Raw genomic sequence first — 18,650 nt, 5'->3', positions numbered from 1 at the left:
TGTGCGAGTGGCTTATTCAAATGTCATAAAAAAAGGGTTGCTGAGATTTTCGTAGAGATTTTGTTTGGGGGGTTTATTCATAATGTTGGCTTATGTAAATGCCAACCCTTTCGCCGCTGATAAGCAATGCGTTTTGATTGGCTCTTATGTAAGCCATGCAAATCACTATAAAATACAGCTAAACTAACAAAATGGTTTCCATCTCTCTCTCTCTCTCTCTCATTCAGTGGGCTTTAAATTTGAGAAGGATGAAACGCTTGTGGACACAATTATGCGCGATGTTAGCAGGACAATGGAACACAACGAAACGAACAATGGTCAGGATAATGGTCAACTAAAGCTGCACGACAGCGACGAAGTAGGAGAAGAAGAGGAAGAGGAGGAGGAGGATCAGCGAACAACGACACTTGGCAACAACAGCGACAATTTGTTGTCTTCCTTTCGGCTGAAAAGCGAAGCACAGGACGAACAGCAACACGAGCCTCAGGAGCTCTGCGAACAAAGCTCAAAGGAAGCTCAGCAATTGGAGCAGTGCGTCAAGCAGGAGCAACATAACGGTGAGTACATGAACAAAGTTGAAGATTGAAGATGAGATGGGAATTTTGGAAATAGGTAGACTCTCTAAAAGCTTTAAATGAATATGGGTTATATGGGAGACAAAAGATATACTGCTTATATATTATTTATGCATATTTCAAAGTGTTTTCAGACTTTAAGAATATTTTTGGAATATAATGGAATAGTAGAATAGAGATGTACAGTAGCGAATGTCTAACTTCTCTATAAAGCATTCGCACCACAACTTTTACAACTGTAGCTGTACATGTTTGTTAATCGTAAACCCATTTAGCATTAGCATCAACTCTCTCTAAGCCTCTCTCAACCCCCTCGCTGAAAACTCGTAAATGCTGTCAAAAATAAATTCTGCGATAAAAATCACATTTTTGTCAGCATTTGGCAAATATTTGCGATTTGGGGTAGGAAATCGGAATCCCTTATATACATACGTCTATATACTTATATGTATGTGTATATAAACAATATAAAAGGCATCTGTGCCTTATTCAATCAGCTTTAAAGCATCTCAAGTCTAGGCACAATGTTATGTTATATACATATATATTACCATAGATAGGTATATAATAAATTCGAATAAAATTTCAATTAGTCAACAGTTCACTTCTCACACATTCAGGCCTCTACTCTAATATCAGATTTTTGGCGCGAGTCCTGGATACAATTTTGCATGCATCTTGGCTTCCACTTTTTACATACCCAATCTATAGCTCGAATAACAACGCATTTTGATTCGTGCTTTGTCTGTGTAACATGATGATGCATCGAACACGATGACATTCAACGACGTCTAGCATTTTATTGATGTCCTTACAAATACCAAAATAGATGGAAAAAACGGCCTCTATTCCATGCCTTATTTTGGGTCGAAAAAAAAAGAAGAAAACGTCGCAAATCAATTGCGTTGTCTGCGATAAGAAAAAATCCTTAAAAAAGTAGAGGAAAAAACAAAAAGAAAGCAGCTCGTTACGGTAGTTGACGTGCATGTGACACCCCTCGAGCAGGGGACACTTCGAGGGCCAGGACCCACTCAGGTAGTCCTTGACGCATATGCATATAATTTTGCTGCGGTGCCAACTTTTCCGCTTTTCCCTATCAACCCCCAATTGCAGTAGGTTTTTTAATGCAATTTTTAGCATGAAAATTTGTGTTTTTCCTTTCTTCTCTTTTTTTTGAGGACAGAGGGTTGATTTTTCTTTTCCTTTTTTGGGAAAGTTTTTACATTTTTTGTTTTTAATTGCAAAAGATATTTTGATTTATTTTCGCTGATCTTGAGAGTTGCTTTTCAGATTTTTCTTTCCTTTTTTGCTGGGTGAGTTTTCCCACGAGTTTTAGGACAAGCAAATCTTGTCTGTGGGCTAGCTAATGAAGGCCAAGTAATTAATGTGCAAAATTGATCATTGTATTGCTTAGAAGTCTCTTAAAAGAATTTTGTAGTTTATTTAGGTAAAAAAAAAAAAAAAAAAATTATGGAAATTAAATGTGGCTAAATTTTAAATCATATATGATAAAAAGTATATCAAATGAAAAAGAAAATTAAATTCGTTCATTAAATATAAAATTTGTAATAAATGTTTTTTTTAGTAACTACACCTCTTGCTGTTTCTGTTGAAAACTTTCATTCGTTAATTTAGATTTTTATCAGCAACAGTTTTCCTTTCACCGATAAGAAATCGCTTTACTGTTTCCCTTCTGCCACATTTATGGGGCACTAAAAATCAGAAAACTGAAAATCAAAAGCCGCAAGAACAAGCCCACCAGATAGGCTCTGTGGAAAAGTCTTTCGAAAATACGGATTCGGAGAGAGAGGTGGAGAGAAAAGGAAAGAGGAAATACCTGCATGTACGCAGAGCCAACTACCTTTATGACTTCATTAGACAATTCACTTTTCTTCACTTTTTTGACCAACAAGAACAAATTCTCAACTACATGAATTTCCCTTTTCTTGACCTTTTCATTTTATATATTTTTTAGTATTTTAGTTTTTTTTTTTTTTTTAAATATATTTTTCGGTTGCCTTCAATAAAATACAAGTAAAAGTAATCCAGTGTAGGGTGCTTGACTAGAAGATACCCTGAATGCCGTTGCATGCGATGCTTGTTGAGAGCTCATATACAAATCTAATGCTTATAACTCTTTAAACTAAAAATATAGTAACAAATAAAGTTTGACATAACTCGATCAAAGCTCGATAAGTTATCGATTATTCAAATGACATCTTGATATATGCGCCCCTTAGACGAACCTACGTCTAATAATAATTCTCTCTCACCTATAAGATCCATGATCTCCTCTCTTCTGCACACTGACAGAAGACATATGTATATGAAACATTCATTCCAATCGAGAACATATGAAAATACCTTCAAAAGCCCACCACTTTCCCCTCCGCCTGTAACATACTCACTCCGCCAACCAACATACCCCATTTACTCACTCTCACTGGGCTCAGGCTATAAAAAACGCTTCAACGTTTATGATCTTTGCCTTTTGCATTGACTTAACTAATTCTCAGCAATGAGCGAGGTTTACGTTAGCTAAATAGTTAGCATATTTTTTCTCGATTTATATGCGCGGTACACTTGGAAAATAAAAACAGTCAAAAGTCAAAGGTACGAAAGCCGTTTACCTATTTAACGTGTCCTTGCGAACGTGAGAGCGGCCGCTAGAGATTCAGAACCAGTAGCCCAATGCTCAAATAGTCAAGTCAGTCAAACGGTTAAGGTTCGAGTCTAATTAACATGTAGCAGCATCCTGCGTACAGCATCCTTTGTGCAGGGTATCGGGGCATATGAGATGTATCTAGTTTTCGTTTTTTATGATTTACGTGGAAATCGCCGCAATTTACAACGCATCGTAAAAGACGCAAACAGCGCAAAAACTACACGTGGAAAAAATGAAATGAATTAACTTGTTATGGTTTACATATACCCTGTAAATAATTATAGATTTTTTTTTTTAAATTTTGTTGTGAACTAAATTTTATATTTTTATATTGTCTAACTTATGTTAAGATGAAATATATAAAGTCTTCTTTGATTCTAGTCAGTTCATTTGTCTCGTCTATCAATTATTTACATAATTAATATATGTATATACTGATAACCCACATAAACATTGTCTTACTTCGATCATACCCACTAAGTCCAAACATGCACTTATAGGGTATCTAAACAGTTCAAGTACCCGTAGCCTACTTGAGCTCGCTTTAGGTGATTATCAGAGTGTCGGAAGCGTTGCGCATTTCGGGCGTTAAATGCTTCTTGGCAGGACAAATGAATTTCGTACGATTTTCATTTACCTGACTTCTGACTGACTTTTTATGACTTTGTAACAATTTTTTATGATATCTGTTTTTTTTTTCGTTTTGGTCATAAAAAATTGTGCATCTTTTACCTGCTGCAAGTTGTTTTTTATATATGTATACATATGTAGTACATGTATCTCACAGAAATTTTTCGCCTTGAAATTTGACTTTTCGTTATAATTTGTTTGTCTGTCTCTATTATATTCTTTGCGGAAGTTCCCGGAAAATCGTGTGATAAAAAAAATTGTGCGTTTTCACAGGGAAAACCTGACTTTAAAAAATATTGGTCGATAGTAAAAAATATTTTATACGAAAATTCTTTATTTGCTACTTAAATTAGATGAAATTTTTATATTATTATTAGTACTATTATTTTTAAGTAAATAGTTAACTAAATATTCAAGCAATTAGAAAATTCAATTTCAACATCTACGTCAATGAAACTCAAATGAATATAATAATAAATAAGAAATAAAATAAATATAAATTGAATAAAATAAAAAAAAGCAAAGTACGAAAAAAAAGAGAAAATAACTGCTTGCAAAGTGGGTGGCAGAGCAGCAGAGGGAAATGCTAGGAGCTGACTGGCAGGGAGGCAGGACGATGTCTGCATTGCGAGCATGTGTGCATAAATGAATGGCAAATAAATGTGAGAGCAGGAAGAACAAAGAGCCAAAAGCAGACGACAATGGGCGCTACGCGCAGCTGCAGTCGGCGTCGACGCAGCGACGCAGCTTTAAAATATTTTTACATAGCACATGTACACGTACACACACACATACGTTCACTCAGATTTTGAGGCGTGTGCGCCAATCATAAAATAATATGCATACACACACAGACTCATACACACGCATGCATACGCACACACCGTCGTAGTCGACGCCAACGCCATTTGAAAGCTAAATTTAAATTTTAAGCCACACCCCAAACAAGCGCACGCATACTGCACACTAACGCACACACACACTCACACAGACACAATGGAGCCCAACGAACGGCAGCCGAGCCGAACAAAACGAACGCCGCCCGCCACCCGACAACCCACACACACACAGTCACACGAGACATTGTAGTAAAATTTTAAAACGTATAAAATGTTGGAGCAGTCAGACGACACACACAAACACACTCACATTAGCTCACACTCGCTCACACAGTTACACTCGCTCTCTCATGCACGCTCAAATGCAAACACAGTCTCACTCACTCGCCGACCAATACACTCAAGCGCGCGAGCGCACGCTCATTTCTCCAAGCAGCGAATGGGAATGTATGTGGAACGCGTTTCTAACAGGCATTCAAACCTAGAACGGTAAATAATGAGTGAGCAAAGGCAAACGCTCTCTATGTAAGCAACGAAACAGGCGAGAGAGCGAGAGAGAGAGCGCTTTTCGTTCGTTAAGCTCACACACACACGCACACAAGCACACACATAGGCACACACGTACGCTCGTTGGCGGCTTTTTTTTTGCTGTGGAGCCAAATGCAGTTGGCGCGCCGACGTGAAAACCAGTTAAGCGCGTTGACTCCGCTAAAGCACATCGTGCAGCTTGTCGTTCGTGTGTATTTTTTAACATAGCAAAAAAAGAAAAAAGAAAGTCAAGAAGTAGAAGGAGCTGTTTTTTAAGTAACGGCAAAAACCACCCCTAACTTAAACGGATTTTTATTCGGGCGCAAAAACACAAAATTTTAACTCAAATCTTGCACTCAAACAAAGTCAATGCCGGCTGTGGATGGCATTCAGAACAGACAGAGTAAAAAGGAGAGAGGCACACAAACAGAGAGAGTGAAAAAGAAAGAAAGATAGACAACAGCAGTTATACCGGCTAACACTATCAACAGCAGCAGCAGTAGCAGCAACAACAGCAACTGAACATCATCGTCATCATCAACATCATTAGCTCAATCATCATCATCATCGTCGTAGTCGTCGTCGTCGTCGTCTACAGGCCTAGCTAGATTATCCATCAGATACAAACGTGGAGAGTCGTCCTTTTGCATCGCAACGGTTGCTCGACTGTCAGTTTCAAGCGAAACACGAACGCGTTTGCACGCAGGCCGGCGCAACACACCGAGCCAGTTCACAAAATAATCACAAGAGAAAAAGCGAAAATAATTATAATACCAAATAATAAAAAAAACAATATTTGGAGTAAACAAACTTTGAAGCCAGTGTTATGCAGTGTCGTCAGTGTTGCAAAACAATAGAAAACTATTCAGTGACAAATTAGTTGCGAGAACTTTGACATATCTTAAAAAAATCAAACAAAAACTAAGGAATATAAGATTTTTCTTATAATTATATATATTAACCATTATATATACGATATACCCATATACCGATCCATTGAAATTTGAAAATGGTTATGTCGGAGCTACACTGGCGCACAGCTAGTCCCGAGGATAATAACAATTCCTTAAAGCATGATCTATTAAAGGCGAACAACAATAACGCCCGAGACGTTGCTGCCGTTCATATGATGCAAAATCGATGTAAGTTGATGATTAGATAATATAAGAGATATGATAAAAGCTATATGTAACATATATGCAGATCAAGACATAGTTGCATAATATTTTTTAATTTTATTTTGCAAATTTATATATATTCTCCGTTAAAGTTTTGTGGGAAGCTCTCTTATAAATTAAGCTCTTTATAACCAAACTCACAAAATTATGCTTAAAAACTCTTCTACTATTTTTTTCGTATGGGGAGTATATCTTCAGAGTCAAGCAAGTTGCATGTTAAAATGCCGTATTTTAATAAGTTAGAGACAGTTTAGTCAATGTATAAACATCAAATTTTTAAAATTATTGTTTTTTTTTCTTCTACAAACAATTTTTCATAAAAATGTATATAAATTATATCGAGGCTTAATATACATATTTTGATATAAATTCGTTTAAATTTATATCAATCACTAATAATATAATTAGCATTGTATTCATAGAACTATAGCCTAATTACTATAAGATTTGATAATAATTCAAAGGAAATCAAGTAAACTATTTGGTTCGAGTGACTAAAAGCCTTTAATGCGTAGCTTACTAAAAATCGCCACACATTTATCTGCATTTCTTTCGATGTCAAATTAGTAATCACTCGATTATATATGTTCATAATACCCGACTGTGAGTCATCTCTGCTTCCGCAGCAAGTGGTCAAAAACAGAACTCCACATAATTTTTTTCTGGAAGTGGATCGTAGTTTAGCAATTGCATTTGGTTTGAGTACAGGTGTATCAGTCATAAATATTGAATTCCCTAACACCTGCCACACCACCCCACCCACTCCACTTTTCACACAGTCAGTGCCTCTGTCTCGACCCACTTTGTGGAGCACTTGTTGTCGTGCCTAGCACTGAGCCACAATAGTTAACTCAGCTAATTGCAAAGCCATCACAAATGCTACCAATAAAACAAAAGCAACAACAAACTTTTATTAAAGACGCATTTCTTACACAATGTAGAGCAACAACAACAACAAAAATGACCATGTAAAAATTGAAACCTCTTATAAACAAAATGATTTTCATAGTGCTTATCGCAAAATTGATTAGGTCTCGAACGTAAATACGTTGTAATATTATTAATAGCAGTAGTTAATTAAGTATTTCCAATAGAGTATAAAAGTTGAAACAGATTTTAAAAATTATATTTAAAATCTTAGAATCTGCTTTCTGTGATAGTAGCTCTCGTTCATTCACATGAAATATCTACTTCTAAACCTCTTCTTTCTTCTTTCTTCATAAAAATCACATTTAATATAAAATAATGTAGAAATTCAATTACTTATATTAATATAAAAATTCTTTCAGTCAGATCTTAAAAAATTCAGAATAATCTTATTTGAAGTGAGACTTAGAGCAGCAAATTAAAAAGCATATAACTAAATACTTGACAATTAATTATTTAATTTTTCAAGCTAATAAATAATTAAAATATAATTATAGATATCCAATATGAAGGCAATATATAGGCAAATAAAATATTTAGAAAATGGCGCACTGAAGTCATATTTTTTTCAGTAAACAGAAAACTCAAAAAATCTCATACATAATGTATAATATAATGTATAATAATATATTATAAATATATATATACATTTTTTTTTTCACACGTGTTTCTAGCCAAAACCATAATTTATTCTTAGCACAATGCTAGCGTCTTATCTGGTGAGCCGATTAAATATGTCCAAGTCCCATGATTTCCATACAGTTAGTTAGAGCACAATTTGTTTATCTCGCTGTGATATTTCTAACCTACGCTTATCTCTCGGCACACCTGCACTACTACACGTAATGCCCTGCTTCACAAAAAAAAAAATCAAGTCAAGAGTTTCTGGTAAACAAATTTCGTCATAGGCAAACCACTTACAATAAATTAATCGATTCGACAATAAGTTTTAAATTAATATGCTACGATTTATTTCGTTCGATTGACGACAATGTGCACGATTTTCTCTTCCTCTCTCTTTTGATGTGAGGGATTATTTTTAGCCATGGTCGGTATATGAGCTCATAACCCACGATAAGAGTTTGATGAAGAGGAGGAATTAGTACAAGGCTGACTTTTCTTATCAGCGTACAGAAGTGAACTGGTCAAGAAAGAGGGCGTGTATTAACCACTTTTGACCAGTTCTGAGAACAAAATGGCCATAAAATTAACATTTAAAAAAAATACACAGAAATATTGATAAAGGTAATTAGTGTAGATGACAAAGTATAATATAAAATTGGAGTGGAAAAATATAATTAGGAAATATAAAATGAATAAAATATAATATAAAATGAATCTATTGATAAATATATGTATTGAATACTTAGATAAAATTGTTATAATAAATACTCAGATATAAAGCTCAATAGAAAAGAATTAAGATCAAAATATTGAAAATTGTATATTTAGTGCATCTTCTTAGATCTTCCAAAACTTTTCTATATAGCAACAACCGATTAAACTCTAGTATAGCATATCTAGTACATGGTAATCTCAAAAACTCCATCATAGCTATAAATATATAAATCCAAACAGAACTTGGCAAACTGCACTATCGATTAATTTGTCTATCGTTGCGGAAATCGACTTCCGTTGCAGCTAACTTCAACTCTGTCCACCTCTCTCTCTCTCTCTCTTTCTCTTTCTCCCTCGCATTCTCCTTGTTGCTTTGTTTTGGCTGCGTACACACAAAAGCAAAAGGCACAGCCACACACACACACAGACACGCACAGCTTCAGCGGGGTCAAGAGTTCAAGACACGCAGCTTCCGACGACTACGATGACGACGATGTCGACAACTCAATCGATAGTCAGTCTGTGCACGTGATGTGTGTGCCGCACATATATATGTATATATATATACATATATATATTTATATATATATATATATATATATACACACCCACACACAAGCACACCGTCTCTCTCACAGCTGTCGAGGTCATTGACTAATTGTGCAAAAGTATCTCCTTTAGCGACTCGCCAGGCGCGCCAGCCTCACAGCTCCCATTACACCCGCTCGCCTTCTCTCTCTCTCTCTCTCTCTTGTTCTTCTCCTATCGCCCACTTTCTGCTCACCCGCTGTGTGCGTCTGCGGTTTTTGCATTTGTTTCGAATTTTGGCCTCGAAATTTTTCATTTTCATTTGCCGAAAAATTTCATTGTTGCGCTTTTGCCGTTTGACCCGCTGCATGGCATGCGTCGTTCTACTGCTTCTTCTTCTTCCACCTCCACCCCTCCTCCCTCTGTGGCAGCAGCGGGGGTGGCTTTTCAAATAGACTGCATAATTTATTGTGGCACTTTTAACGCGCAGTTTTTGAAAATTAGTTTTGGCTCGCAAACGTTTTAAGTGCCAGCGCCTTGATTGGGCTGGCCCGGGCAGTGAGCGAATGGTAGAAGGAAAGGGAAACGAGGAACGGGGAAAGGGCAACTGAGCAGGGGGCAGGGGTAGGTCCACGTTTTCACGGCCCATATGCCACATACATAACACATATCGGCGCAGATCACAGATCTCGCCTTCTCGAGTGGACGAGTTCTTGAATTGCTGCTGAAGTGTGGCATAAGCAGCAACAACAACAACAACAACAGTTGTCGCTTAATTACCTAACGAAAAGGCGAGAGAAAAGTGTGCCAGAAGTGCGTGTGTGCGTCTGTGCGTGTGTGTGACAACAGTTGGACAGCAGACGAGTTTCAGATTAGGATTTGGGCAATCGAATTTATTTCGTCTTGGGCAACATAACTCTAAATGAATGAATGAACGAAAGGGAAACCTAAGTTGATGATCTTTGAAATACTATATTAAAATTATATACTACATATTATACTTAAGTAGAAGATCTGGTCAGAAGTTAGGATAATAATATTATATATATATAATTTATGTATATATAATTATGAGTATTATGTGACTCGAATTATATGGAAATGGAATTAGTAAAGGTTTCTTCACTTATAATATAAATTATATATATAATATTATATGAGTTTTTTTGCATCTCAGATCAGATGGAATTGAATCAATATCGATAATGTCGTTACTTAACTGAAAATAGATGCCCCTTTATCATTTCAAATTATATTATATATATTTATTCCAACCTTTTAAAACTATCTCGAGTTCCCAGTTTAGTTCATTACGTAACTCTATCATCATATGGGTGATATTATAGTGTAAACAGTAAAAAGTTCTTAGTCTTTATGGATTGACTGAACACGCTATATGTGGGTATTCCCTCGCCCATTCAGCAACTAAATTTATGGCCGCAGTTGTTTAGTGAGGATTAAAGCCACTTACTTTATGATCAATTGATAAACAAACTTTACGAAATGAGCAAATCAACTTAACTTAATTTATATTTGCCCAAGGTATTAAAGAAGAATAATATTATAATTATGATTGTGATTATATGCGTGTTTAATATGTTATAATTGTAATATTTTTATTAATATTGTTAATATTTGTGTTTTAAATATAATTTTAATTTTAAAAACATTATATACATATAATTTTTTATAAATATATATATATATATATCTTATTTTATTATTCTTTTTTTTTTTTTTAATAACATTGACGGATAAATAATATTATGAAGTTACGTTCATTTTATTTTTATTCTTTATTATTTTTCTCAAATGCAATTAACTAAAATATTTTTAAGCAATTATTCTATGATTTAAAATTCTTTTTAAATTTTTCTATAAAAATCTTTGTGATTTATTAAAGCATATGTCTATATGCTTTATGTATGATGTACCTATTATATGTGTATAGATTTTATTTTATTTATATATAATAATCATATTCAAATGTAAATTTTTAGAAAAATAGCTTCATTTCAGTTTCATACTCAAAAATATATATATAAAGAAATCTATATGTATATACGTGTGCCCCCCTTGTAAAACTGCTCCACCCTACGCTCGCCGCCTCAACATTCTATCGATTAGTCATTCGTCTAATCTGCAAATTGCATACTAAAAATGTTGCTAAATGTGGCCAACGAGCTGCACTTTGTGCGCGGCATGCAACACAGCGAAACGGCAAAATGTTGCTTAGCCAACAGGCAACAGCCAGCAGTTCAAGACTCATAAATTAGCCCACAGAGACGCGCCCCAAAATTCGTTTCGATATGTGGCCATAAAATGCAGTTGAGCTCACACAAAAAATTTCAAATTCAAATTGAGTGGAGCGGACAGGAGCGGGAGCTGAGAGACTGACCTGAGCAGAGCTGAGCTGCGCTGAGCTCTCTACACCAGGTGTGCCATAAAAATATCCTTTTATGCAAGCGGCGTGTCCTGTCTGCAGCCATTTGGTCAGTTAGCTAAAATGTATCGAATATCGATTTGCTGCACGAACTCAACTGAACTGAAATGCTAAATTTAGCTGCGCTAAGAAAAAACTCGACTTATGTTTATGCTTGGAACGTGCTGTCGCTCCTTTAATAAGATATTTGCCTGAGACTAACTTTTCTCCGTTTCTCACTCTCTCTCTCTCTCTCTCTCTCTTTGCAGACATCAGCCGACTGTCGCGCTCGCCTTCGCCGCTGCAATCGAACGGTAAGTGCCGCCACTTTAAATGCAACTCTTTAAATTTGGAAAACCAAGCATCCATTAGAGAGCCTCAGCTGTTGTCCGAGTATTTACGATTTGTCCACTTGGATGTATATATATATATATACACATGCATATATATATTTGGAATGGAAAAACATCTGCCACAGTGCCACAGCAGCTCAACTGGCATCAGTTACAATGGGCAGACAATAAATAGATGACGGGTAGTTCGAACAACCCTTGCAATCAAAAACACAGAGAATACAACAACTTCGCACTCGTTGGCCACGCGCTGTGCCTAGGGTTTCAGATTTTAGGGTTTTCACTCTTGTAGAGTTGGGGTTAGGGTTTAGGATAGCATTGGTAGGGAGAGACAATCTCGGAACAATGGCTGTCAAAACTTTTCGTGTCTCTGATTTAGCTGGGGTGACAAAATTAAGAAACGAGGCGTTGCTCGAGTCGATTTTAATGTCTTACAAACAGCTCCTTAAGTAGCGCATTAGCTGAGCAATTGAGGTTAGAGCTGTCAGCTGATAAGAAATATATACAGATGGCTGTTTATGTGATATATATTTATTATCATAGATTTGATATTTCTTTTAAATCATATTCATCTCGCACTCATTATTATTCATAACTCGTTGATTTTGTGTCTGAACTGCGTAAAATTTGCAATTCACACTTTACAAATTTCATGGCAACAACAGCATCCTCATCATCATCATCAAAATCATCGTCAGTCTTATCATCAGCCTCATAATCATCATCATCAAATATTACCCTATACATATGTATATTTGGCACGCCCACGTTTCGAACTTCGTTAGTCACGGCTCGGTCCAGGGTCCAAGCAACTGAACCTTTTTTTCGGACTCCCTTTTATATTATTGACAGCATTTCGCTTGATTTGAATTTTCATGTGTGTTTGCCTGTGTGTGTGGGACCCAGTTGCTGCTGAGATTTCTTTTGCTCCCTGCTTTTGGCTACCGAATGAACACATATTTACATATATTTTATGCAAAAATTATGCCGTTATGCACGAGTGTGGGAGCTGTTGGCCCTCTGTGTGTGCAAGTCAAACTGACCATTTGGCTTTTTTATTGGTTGGCTAAAAGCACAGCGGCGTTGTATAGAGGGGTATTATCATATAAGAAACTCAAGTAACTCAGCTGTTGATGTAGTTATGTGATTCGAATAAATATATATTGGGATCTCATGCACCTAAAGATAAATAAAAGTATAATCAAATTATTTTGAGTATTGCAACACCTAAGTACATTTAAATTTTACTTTTGAGTAGAAAATACTCTAAAAGATAGTACTTCATAATAATAAACTATCCCTATTGATAATAACCTATTGTAACTCGCTTGCTGTTTGAGATAGGCTGCTCAAATTTATTCAGAATATTTCCGACACTCATTCAAGCAAATTTCAATCAAGCCTCTCTTAAATATCATCGTGAAAAACAAAACTACCTATTCTAACTCGATTAGTACAATATTATGCCATACATAATTTTCAACGTTGTTAATAATTAATATAATTTTCCATAGCAAAATACTTTCCCTAGCTCGACCCATCTCATTGTAACTCAGCTGTTAGTTGCCCAAACTAGCTCAACTTTCAATGCAAAGTTCTGCTTCCATATACGTATCAAACCCCTTTAGTTGCTTTGCCTACGCCGCTGTGCACACTTCCTCACACAACACATACAAATCGAATTTGCACATCATCTGAATACCAAATGGCCGCACGTAGTCGCAGCATACATATACGTCGAAGAAGAAGAAGAAACAGATGATGAAAAAAATTTACTCTCTGCTGTGGTGCACCCACTCGTCCGAATAAGTCATCAAATTCACGTAGCTTCCACCACCATCCGGAGCCACAAGTCATAAAGTAGCCAGCCTCAGTGGTCCACCAAACATATGCAAAAATTTCTGGACCCAGCTGGCTGACCAGTTGAAGCTGAACGGGGGAAAATTTCGGGAAATGGAAATGCCACAATTGAGATTTGAACAGAGAAACGTGTGTGTGGGTTTGTGTGTGTTTCTGTGTGGGTTATACTTCAAAGAAACTGCTGCCACTGAAAAGGGTTTCAATTTTTGATTGCTAGTCGAGGGGTAAAAGTTTCTTCGACTAAACATGAGCTGACGCATATTTAAATATTATTGCAAATCAATTGGGTGGCCTACCCCACCCAGCACCACCACTACCACCGCCACCACCATCAGCTTGGCCACAGCCTTTGTGCAAATAAAAATGCATAGAAATAGCAAATTTATACAAATCGTTTGTCCGCAGCATTTGAAATGCTAAAATGGCACTTAAAAGCAGCCAAAATGAAAAGAAAACACGAGAATTCCATTTGATGTACGCAAAGGTAAACTAGCTATGTAAACTATGTATATATAGGGAATCGGGGAACAGCCTAGCTTGGGTGGGCTTTCTTTTGGGGAAAAAGCCTTTCACCCACACAAACGAACTCAACGGACTATGAAATTGTATCGAAAATTATGCAAACACATTCAAGTTATGCAAAGGACAAAACTGAGCTGAATGGGGTGTATGAGATGTTTAATTTAGTCACGCTTTCAGTTAGTTTTGCTGTCTATAATCGATTCCCAAATAGAGTTGGTCCTTGAGGTTTTATTGTGAAGAAAACGGTTCTTTAATGGAGTTTCCAAAAAGTAGTTCATAAAAGGGTTCATGAACTATTTTTGGTTAGTAGCTCTTTAGAGTTTTTTCATGTTTATTTTAAACAAAACTTGGATTCAAATTTATGCTGTTTATTGAAATGCCCAGTTTTATATTATATTCTCTCTCATCTTTATTCTCTTTCTCCTTTAACATTTACTTCAACAATTTTGTTTTCTCTCTCTCTCTCCCCCCTCTCTTAGCTTCTGATTGTGATGACAACAACTCGAGTGTGGGCACCTCCAGCGATCGTTGTCGCTCGCCCCTGAGTCCAGCGCTGTTGCTGACCCAGCAGCAGGCCAAGCGACAGTTGCTCTCGATGCAGCCGCATCCGGCGCACCATCACCATCATAATCACAATCACACTCATAATCATAATCATAATCATCTGCAGCAGACGTACAAGCAGGAGCAGCAGGATGAGGACTATGATGATGCCAATGGCGGTGCACTCAATTTGACCAGCGACAATTCGCGGCACAGCACTCAGAGCCCGGCCAATTCGGTCAAATCGACAGCGGGCACACCGCCGGCTCAGCTGACGGCACCGCTTGTCTCACCTGTACTGCCGCCCACCGTTGCCGCGCCCACTTCTATGGCAGCCGCCGCCGCGGCCGCCGCTGCAGTGGCTAACAGCATGCAACCGGGTCTTGGCTTCGCCTTACCCGGCCTATCCTCGCCCCAGCTGGCGGCTGCCGGCCTGGCCCTGAATCCCTTGCTGGCCGGCTCCATTTCGCAACAGGATTTCTCTCAGCTCCAGCAGGTGCTGCAGCAGCGACAGGTCGCACTGCAGCAGCAGCTCAATAGCTATATAGAACTGTTGCGCAGCGGCTCGCTGGGTCTGTCGCAGGACGATCCGGCATTGGCTGGTCAGATCGCTGCCGCTCAGTTCCTGATGCAGAGCCAGCTGCAGGCGCTGTCCCAGGCCACACAGCAGCTGCAGGCGCTGCAGAAGCAACAGGAGACGCTGAGTATGTGCAAATCGCCGCTGCAGCAGCCGCGCAGCTCGACGCCCCATTCACGGAGTCCAGCTGCAGTGCGCAGTCCGGCCAGCTCGCCGCATCAGCCGCTGCAGATAACGCCGCCTAATTCGGCAGCCAGCTTGAAGCTGAGCGGCATGCTAACGCCCAGCACGCCCACCAGCCACTCGCACACCCATGGCCACGCCCACACGCACAGTCAGGTCACACCGCAGCCCAAAACGGTGGCCAGTGCGGCAGCGGCGCGTGCAGCCGGCGAGCCCTCGCCCGAAGAGACCACAGATCTGGAGGAGTTGGAGCAGTTTGCCAAGACCTTCAAGCAGCGACGCATCAAACTGGGCTTCACCCAGGGCGATGTGGGCCTGGCCATGGGCAAGCTCTACGGCAACGATTTCTCCCAGACCACCATCTCGCGCTTCGAGGCGCTCAATCTGAGCTTCAAGAACATGTGCAAACTGAAGCCCCTGCTCCAGAAGTGGCTGGACGATGCGGATCGCACGATTCAGGCCACCGGCGGCGTCTTCGATCCGGCTGCCCTGCAGGCCACAGTCAGCACGCCGGAAATAATTGGACGTAGACGCAAAAAGCGTACGTCGATCGAGACAACGATCCGTGGTGCTTTGGAGAAGGCCTTCATGGCCAATCAGAAGCCCACCTCCGAGGAGATCAGCCAGCTGGCCGATCGTCTGGGCATGGAGAAGGAAGTGGTGCGTGTCTGGTTCTGCAATCGCAGGCAGAAGGAGAAACGCATCAATCCCTCGCTCGACAGTCCAACGGGCGCCGATGACGACGAGTCGTCCTACATGCTCCACTAGAGAGACGGTGCGAGCCCAACTCTACGATTGGAACACAAACACAGTGCAATGTGCGCAGACCATAGAGAACAAACGCGCACAGCTTAACTAATTTAAAGCAGGTGTGTAACACATTTAATTGCGATTTACTTGATGATATAGAATTAATATATAGTTAATATGACAAAACCATATAAATATTTTAAAAAAATATATACATTTTTTAAAAATTAAATGATCTTAAATTTCGATGGATTTTTTATTTATTTTATTATTATTATTTTTTTTTTTAATTTCGAAATACGCTTAGAGTGTTTTTTTCAATTTTTAAAGTTGTTCAATTCGTTGTTCTAATTTTGTTTGAAAATCATGTTCTTTAATTTTTATATTTTACAAATATTTTTCTAATTTCTATGCTTTAATTAATATTTATCTAAAAATTATTTTTTATTTATTCTTTTATTGCTTTAAAATTATTTTAAAACTTAAAAAATTTTTTTTTTCTATTTTTACATTTAACAAATAATGCCACATTAATTTTGTAAAGACAAATTATTATTATTAATTTAATTTTTTATTCATAATTTCGTGTATACAGTGTCATTAAAAAATCTTTACTAAATATTTCCTTCTTCTGCTCTTTTTTTGCAGGATCAATGTCGCAAAACACATCAAATATTAGCATAATTCTTCACTATGATTCGGTTTCACGCACCAATCGCACACACATACACACATAGATAAACACAGACACATGTGTGTGTGTGTGAGTGGTTTGTTTTATGTTAACTATTATTCGTATTCATTGTAACAAATTATATATAAATATATATATAAAAGTAAAAGCAAATTAGCATCCAAAATGTGGCTGATCAAATGAACTTGTGAACTACTACTAGTTCATTTAAACACCCACATTTGCAAATAAAATATTAATGCAATTGCCTGTTGCGGCCAACAGGAAAATGCATTGAATTTTTATTGAAATTGTCCTATATGTCGTACGATTAATATTTAAGTCATGTTTAGTCTAAGACTTTTCTTGCAGTGTAATATTTTCGAGTCAGCAAACAAAAAACAAAAAAATACAACTTCTAGGAAATAAATTCTCTAAATACAATTTTTAACAAAACATTTAAATATTCATCTAACAAACTTTTAAGCATATTTATTTTTTCGTGAATACTGTGATAATCAATTGAATGATTTTTAATTTTAATTAAAAATTAAATGCAAACAGAAAATAATGATTAATAACAATAAATTTTATCTATAAGCTTTTTAGTAATGGGCAAGCAAAACTAACAATTAAAAAAAAAAAATTAAAAACATTTGTAATTTAAATATAAAAAATATATATATAACAAAAAATAAGAATATAAAATTGTAACAGTAAACCAATTGAATTTATCAGCAACACAACAATTTGTATATGTAAATTATAAAAATAAAAAATATTAAAAAAATATAAAAAATATGTACTAATAGATTTTTAAAATGTATAAAACAAAACAACAAATATATTTAAAAATTAATTAATACAAAATAAAAATAGTTATCAAAGAATTTCTGAAAATGATTTTTTATTGGGAAACATACGGCAAAATGGAAATAATATATATAAATAAAAGTTCAATAAAAATTTCAGTTTTTCGATAAATGTTTTAAAACTTTTTTTCAGATATTTTAATTTTATTTATTTATTTTTTTTTTAAATCTTAGACAATGTTTGTAATATTTCAATACTACATATAATTTGTAACAAAAATAAATAAATAAAAATCCTGCATGTATTGGGTTTCATGAGAATAGACCAAAGTATGAAGTTAATATATGAAATACAATTTTTTGTATATATGTGAGTTTTCTTTTTCTTTCAGTCGGTTAAGTTAAGCTATTCATTCATTCAGAAGAAACCCACAGCTCACACTGACAGCGCGCAATGATAAGAATCACAAAAAAATTATGGAAAATAACTAGCTCACAATACACACTCACACACACACATCAATATGGACACACATGCCCATAGTGTAGGGCATGGGCATGAAAAGCGGCAGCTATAAAAGAGAATCGCGCGCGGCTTTGAATAAAACGCAAAATAAAATTTTAATAAATAACAACATGCAAAACTGAAATTAATTCATGGAATTTTTGCCTACTGATTGCCCAGTGCTCGTACCCCAACTCTTATCCCCCCATATTAGCTGAGAGAGAGCGAAGCCCTCGCTCTCT

At 36.8% G+C, this 18,650-nt stretch overlaps 1 protein-coding gene across 3 annotated transcripts in view; it reads left to right on the top strand.

Annotated features, from left to right (window-relative positions):
* The window catches only part of LOC6575938 (protein nubbin), a 52,642-nt gene extending 34,667 nt beyond the window's left edge, over window positions 1–17,975 (top strand). For 2 of the 3 annotated variants that reach the window (XM_044008697.1, XM_032729017.2), the window contains 4 exons: window positions 228–557; window positions 11,900–11,944; window positions 14,845–16,537; window positions 17,067–17,975. In XM_044008697.1, coding sequence (XP_043864632.1) covers window positions 228–557; window positions 11,900–11,944; window positions 14,845–16,436 — 1,967 coding nt within the window. In that variant the 3' untranslated portion in view covers window positions 16,437–16,537; window positions 17,067–17,975. Of the gene's footprint in view, window positions 1–227; window positions 558–5,388; window positions 6,380–11,899; window positions 11,945–14,844; window positions 16,538–17,066 lie in introns of those variants that run through there. The other variant, XM_002001906.4, reaches the window with a different exon arrangement.
* Window positions 17,976–18,650: the final 675 nt, after the last annotated feature.

This window comes from Drosophila mojavensis, unplaced genomic scaffold, assembly GCF_018153725.1.
Source record: "Drosophila mojavensis isolate 15081-1352.22 unplaced genomic scaffold, ASM1815372v1 contig_36, whole genome shotgun sequence".
Classification (NCBI taxonomy): domain Eukaryota; kingdom Metazoa; phylum Arthropoda; class Insecta; order Diptera; family Drosophilidae; genus Drosophila; species Drosophila mojavensis.
The sequence above is the reverse complement of the archived record's forward strand: the minus strand, read 5'-3'. Positions and strand labels throughout refer to the sequence as shown.